The sequence below is a fragment of the Otolemur garnettii genome, unplaced genomic scaffold (genome assembly GCF_000181295.1).
Source record: "Otolemur garnettii isolate 467f Iridium unplaced genomic scaffold, OtoGar3 scaffold00014, whole genome shotgun sequence".
Taxonomy (NCBI): domain Eukaryota; kingdom Metazoa; phylum Chordata; class Mammalia; order Primates; family Galagidae; genus Otolemur; species Otolemur garnettii.
In genome coordinates this window covers 26,359,879-26,366,128 of record NW_003852409.1, presented here as the reverse complement: position 1 = coordinate 26,366,128, position 6,250 = coordinate 26,359,879, and the positions used below count along the sequence as shown (strand labels likewise).

The 6,250-nt window shown below is 56.5% G+C and overlaps 1 protein-coding gene across 2 annotated transcripts in view; it reads left to right on the top strand.

Moving 5' to 3' along the window:
• The window catches only part of DENND1A (DENN domain containing 1A), a 528,338-nt gene extending 524,870 nt beyond the window's left edge, over positions 1-3,468 (top strand). Inside the window, exon 22 of one of the 2 annotated variants that reach the window (XM_012802455.2) lies at positions 459-3,468. In XM_012802455.2, coding sequence (XP_012657909.1) covers positions 459-1,664 — 1,206 coding nt within the window. In that variant the 3' untranslated portion in view covers positions 1,665-3,468. The remainder of the gene's footprint in view (positions 1-458) is intronic. The other variant, XM_012802453.2, reaches the window with a different exon arrangement.
• Positions 3,469-6,250: the final 2,782 nt, after the last annotated feature.

Here is a 6,250-nt window from a genome sequence, read left to right as displayed (position 1 = left end):
TTTTTTTTTGCAGTTTTGGCTGGGATCAGGCTCAAACCCACCACCCCCAGTATACAGGGCGGGTGCCCTACTCCTTGAGCCACAGGCACCACCCTAACTTCTGGGCTTACTAGTGATAAAAGGTGCCACTCACTCTGAAAAGTAAATGGGGCCTGAGGGAGATAGAGTCACTCTTCTAAAACTACTTGGCAACCACTGGTATAAAAGAACAAAAGCTTTGTCTCAAATCCCTTTGTGCCACACAATGAGAAAACCCTGGTCTTGGAGTCCAGACAGACCTGAGTTCTCTGCTGGTAACCTGGGAGTCCCCAACTCCTCTACTTCCTGGGAGTTAATTGGCCACATGCCTAGGAGCACATGCCTGGCATTTAAGAGGGTCATAGAAATGGGCACACTCTTCTTTCTTGGCCATCCCAGGTCAGCCTGTGGTCACTGTTTCCCTCATTCCCTCCCAACAGAGGCTGGACTTGGGCGGGAGTGAGAGGAGCCGTGGGATGATGATGGCCTTGAAGCTTACCCACCCGTACAACAAGCTGTGGAGCCTGGGCCAGGATGACATGGCCATTCCCAGCAAGCCCCCAGCTGCCTCCCCTGAGAAGCCCTTGGTCCTGCTCGGGAATTCCACCACCCTGCCCCGAAGGCCCCAGCACCGCGACAGCATCCAGAACCCTGGTGACAAGGAGGAGGCACCCACTCCCACTCTGGGCAGCATCACCATTCCCCGGCCCCAGGGCCGAAAAACCCCAGAGCTGGGCATCGTGCCTCCCCCACCCACTGTTCGCCCAGCCAAGCTCCAGGCTGCCGGCCCTACACTCGGTGACTTCTCAGAGCGGCTGCAGACAGATCAGGAAAGGCGAGCCACTGTGAGCCCAGCCCTGTTCCCAGGGCTCCTCCCCAGTGTTGCTTCCCAGGGCTCCACTGAACTGCTCCAGCCCCTCAGCCCAGCCCCAGCAGCTACAGGCACAAGCAGTGACGCCCTGCTTGCTCTCCTTGACCCACTTAGCACAGCCTGGCCAGGCAGCACCCTGCCACCATGCCCTGCTGCCCGAAATGTAGCCACCCCATTCACTCCCCAGTACAGCTTCCCCCCTGCAGGGACCCCTGCCCCATTCCCACAGCATCCACTCAACCCCTTTGTCCCATCCATGCCAACAGCCCCGCCTGCCCTGCCCCTGATTTCCACAACAGCTGGGCCTTTTGGGGCCCCTCCTGCTTCCCTGGGGCCAGCTTTTGCACCTGGCCTCCTGCTGTCTGGTGCTGGCTTCTGTGCCCCTCACAGATCTCAGCCGAACCTGTCTGCCCTCTCCATGCCCAACCTTTTTGGCCAGATGCCCATGGGCGCCCACAACAGTCCCCTACAGCCGCTGGGGCCCCCAGCAGTTGCGCCTTCAAGGATCCGAACGTTGCCCCTGGCCCGCTCAAGTGCCAGGGCTGCTGAGGCCAAGCAGGGGCTGGCCCTGAGGCCAGGAGACCCCCCTCTCTTGCCTCCCAGACCCCCCCAGGGCCTGGAGCCAGCACTGCGGCCCTCTGCTCCTCAACAGGCCAGAGACCCTTTTGAGGATTTGCTACAGAAAACCAAGCAAGACGTGAGCCCAAGCCCGGCCCCAGCCCCGGCCCCAGGCTCTGTGGAGCAGCTCAGGAAGCAATGGGAGACCTTCGAGTGAGCCAGGCCCTGAGGGTGGGTGAGCGAAGAACCAAGCGTGTCCTGTCCACAGCTGTGGCCTTGAGGTCCCCTGCTGCTCGGTCTGCCCAGGTTCTGCTGGTGGGTAGGGTGGGACCCCTCTCTGCCACCCCCCCATGCCCCTGGTCTCCACACAACTGCCCATCTCTGAGGGAATGGTTCCAGTTCGGGCCTCAGAATCGACCCAGCTCCTGAGCACCCGTCCGGCCCGGCACGGCCCCTCCTCAGCACCCTGACTGGGTTTTGCACTAATGAGGTCAGCTGGGCCAATGATTGCCCAGACCATGTCCTACCCACTTTCCCCCAGAAACATCCTACAAGGCTCTCCTGAGCCAGCTCTCCTGTCCCTCCTGCAGCCCAGCCCTGCACACCCCACCTGGACAGGCACAGGCATCAGTGTAACTCTCAAGTGTGAGCTCGTCTGCACGAGACACAGGTGATTTGGGGGTTTGAAGTCCGGGCTCCTCCCAGGTGGAGGATCTACCAGGCGTGGCATTTCTGAACCCTCTCTAGCAATATGCACATGCATTCTTTCCTGAGTCTTCATCCCAACCCCAAACTTCAGTTGTTTCTGGCCTGGTAGGATCTGGGCTCCGAAGGATCTTGGGCTCCCTTTTCATAGCCAAACCCAGCCCCAGCTACCCTGCATGGGGCTGGGGCACCAGCAACTCAGATTTATAGAAGAAAAATAGAAACCCACAAATCTGAGCGTGTTAGGAGGAATCCTCAGCCTTCATCCAACTTTCTGTGACTCTGATACCTCCAGTTCTCCTTGACTTTCCTGTCACTGTCAAAGCCAGGCTTAGCCCATTGTCACTTGGGGCTTCATGGGGAGAGCTGAGAAAAATGACTCAGATTTCGACTCAAAGGCTAAGCTTAATGCCACATTCTGATGTGGGAGTCTCAGCTGCCCAGGGTCCCTGGGCTGGGACAGAACGATGGCCCTGAGCCCCTTCTTCAGGGTTCCAGTGGGCTAGAGCCTTCTTTCACCCTGGAGGCAGGAAGAGCTCCAGGACCCTGTCCCTCCCCACCTGTCTCAAGCTTCTGGCTAGCACAGAAATTCCTGAGGCCAACGTCACCAAAGTTAGATTGAAATGTTTTGTTATTGTTTCTTTTATCTTTCTTTTTCTTTTTACCTTATTGATTTGATGAATCTTGAAATTGATTCATTTCCATAAACCAAGTTAAAGTATGGCCCAACCATTTAAGAAAACAACCATCTGAGACATCCAGGAAATTGTGAGCATTTTGACCTGATTTCTCATTTCCTATTTGTGAATGGTCAGACACACAGTCTACCCAGGGATGTCTGATAGCGCTAAGGGGGTCCCTAGAGGTCCCCGACAGCCCAGGAAGCCCCCTCTGTGTCTGAGAGGCTTCTGTGCGTGTTCATTAAGGCCTGTGGCCAGCCCAGCACACAGCTCTTCCTGGGCCAACAGTGACCCATCTGGGCAGGTCTCCTCTTACCACCTAGTGAGTGTTCTCTGGCTGCTGGGGGAGCCGTGTCACGCCAGTGGGCACCTCCCAGGCACTTTGTGTTTCAGCACAGATTCCAGTTCTACCCCTGAACAGACCCCTAGGCCCATGTGGGGCAGGTCAGAAGATAAGAAAAGAGGCGCTGGGCAGCCCCTGGGCAGGAGACCTCATGGTCTCCCTGGCTGTGCTGGGCTGGTGGCGAGGGCTCCGTGTCCACGTGAGCACCGCTGTCTCTTCACTTGCTGGATTGAACTTGCAAACCCAAGGATGAACTTTGTGTGTGCATTCAATAAAATCTTCTTAGGGAAAAGCCTGGCATCTGTGTCCTTGAAGGAGCTGTGTGGAGAGCAGAGGCTCCATGTGGGCTCTCAGCATCTTCACTTCCCTTCTGCAGAGGTGGGGGCCAGGTGCAGGGTGCCTGTGCCCAGCCAGGGCCTGACCCACTCACCCTTTCCCTTCATAAGCAGGGCTGGCCTGGTGACAGGCCTGGACAGCCTTGCTGGAACCATATAGCAGTCTGTAGGCCACCAAAGGTGTTGAGGGCACCTAGGTTCTGGGAAAGAACAAGTTCAAGGGGATGCCTGGCAAGTCACCTACACAGATCTCTCATTAACAAGAGCAGAGCCTTGGAATGTGCTCTCTGCTGGATGTTTGTGCTTGGAGGGGCAATCTGGACCACTGGAAATATGACCTGGCCGTATTTCCCCTCCCAGGGCTCACCCTGAAAATGATAGGCACCCAGAACCCACAGGAGCAAGGAGAGAGCAGAATGACATGGGGCTCCCCCCAGAAGAGCAGCCAGCTTTGTCTATATTTAGGGGTTCCACATAACTGTCTGAGGCATCTGCAACTAACATAGGTTTGCCAAATTCCTGATTTCACCAAATTAAAGTAGGAGCTGGCTGTGGCTAAATGGAGGGTACCAGATGACGCTTTCTCCCCAGTTTCCTAGAGGTAGTGGAGAAAGTTGTGAGAAAGGTGGGCCCACATCTGAAGGATAAGGCCCCAGCAAGCCCCGCAGCCCAGAGTTCAGGGCCCTCTATCCCAGCCTCGGCCAAATCCCTGTCCCCTCCCCTGCCTAAGTCCCCCCATTGTTACATGGCTCCACCTTGCACTGGATGCCTATGCCTCCTCAGAGCTGGCTGAAATGACAAGTAAAACTTAACAGCCAACTAAATGCAAAAGGGACCAGGCACAGTGGCTCACACCTATAATCCTAACACTCTGGGAGAGGTTGAGCTGGAAAGAGCTCTGAGGTTAGGAGTTGGAGATCAGCCTGACCGAGAGTCTCTACTGGCTCGGCGCCTATAGCTCAACCGGCTAAGGCGCCAGCCACGTACACCTAAGGTGGCGGGTTTGAATCCCCAGCCCGGACCCGCCAAACAACAATGATGGCTGCAACCAAAAAATAGCCGGGGCGTTGTGGCGGGCGCCTGTGGTCCCAGCTACTTGGGAGGCGGAGGCAGGAGACTCGCTTGAGCCCAGGAGTTGGAGGTTGCTGTGAGCTGTAATGCCACAGCACTCTACCCAGGGGGACAGCTTGAGGCTCTGTCTCAAAAAAAAAAAAAAAAGAGTCTCTACTAAAAATGGAAAAATTAGCCAGGCGTGGTGACAGGCACCTGTTGTCTCAGCTACTGGGGAGACCAAGACAGGAGGACGCTTGAGCCCAGGAGTCTGAAGTTGCTGTGAGCTAGGGTGAGGCCAGGGTACTGTACCCTGGGCAAGACTCTGTGTCAAGAAAAAAAGGTACAAAAGGACTTCCTGTCCTTGGCATGTGGAACCCTCAGAACAGGAGTTGCTGGCCTAGGAAATGGATAAAAGAGCACACCCCCAAATCAGGTGAAAGAGCCCCCATGAAGCTCACAGGAGGCCAGGCCCTCAGGCAAGTGCCTCTCTGAGCTCAAAGGTCACAGTAATGGGCATCACCAGGGAAGGGACTGCAAGCAGCAAATTCCCCAAGTCAGCCCTTGTAGGACCAGTCCCACACAGAGGCAGTGCCAAACAACTCAGGGGCTTCCTTGAGTCCCCTCACTGAATCCTCCCCAACAGCCAGACACAGAGGCCACTGGTCTATAAGTCAAGGTGTGACTTTGCCGCCACTCGGGAGGGTCAGAGCTGGAGAACCAGAAGGTGGGCAAGTGAACTGGGGACTTGGAGGGGGTAGGGCTGCTCCTTCATCCTTAACCTCCTCTGCTCTGGGCTTCCTGCTGAACCTCTGGAAGGCCACTACCCTCCTTTTCCTCAACTCTGGCCAGTGGAGAGGAGACTTCCAGACACTTTAAAGGACACCCAGACAGTCGTTCACACCGGGCAGGAGTTTACAACTTCCAGAGTTCTTTCCCCAACATCGCCCTCTCTGATCCTCACAACAGCCCTGTGAGGTAGGCGGGGGGTGCAGTCCCCATTCAACAAAGGACTGGCAGCAAGATGGGAAGCTCAGGGAAGCCTGTCCCATGCTCCCGCTCGTCAGCCCCACACAGGCATGGGGTGGGCTGGGTCTGTGGCTCCCGAGACATCTACCTGAAGGAGGATTTGTTCTGGGAGCCCAGAGCCCCCACGTGGCCTACACTAAGGGCCTCCCTAGACTTCTAGCTGTCTCCAAGGGCACGGGCAATCCCTGGAGGTAAGAGAAGATGTGGGAGCTGTGGCCTTGGTGCTTGGGCAAGCCCTGCCCCCCCCCCACTCCAGTGTTATAAAAATCGTCTTCACAGTGCAGCCACCTCTTCCCCAGGCTCACGTGCACCCACACTACACAGTCACACACACACACAAAGCAAAAGAAACAGACAAGCCCCTAAGCCCCATCAAAACACCAACACCAGATCTACAGACACATCCCAGGCACACGCTCACACACTCATGAACACACCGTGAGCACCCACGTGTGCCCTCCCATGCCCATGCTGAGGCAAAACCTTGGGTCGGATGGAGATGTCCACACCCTCACCAGGTCCCTCTCTGTTTCCCTGAGTTGCTCTCCCTTTTCCTCAATCCACGATAGGGCAGAGGCAGGGGCTACCAGCCAAGGGGACACCTCCCCAGCAGTGTCCCAGGCCCAACAAGCAGCCTCGTTGGGTCTCCAGGTAGAAGTCA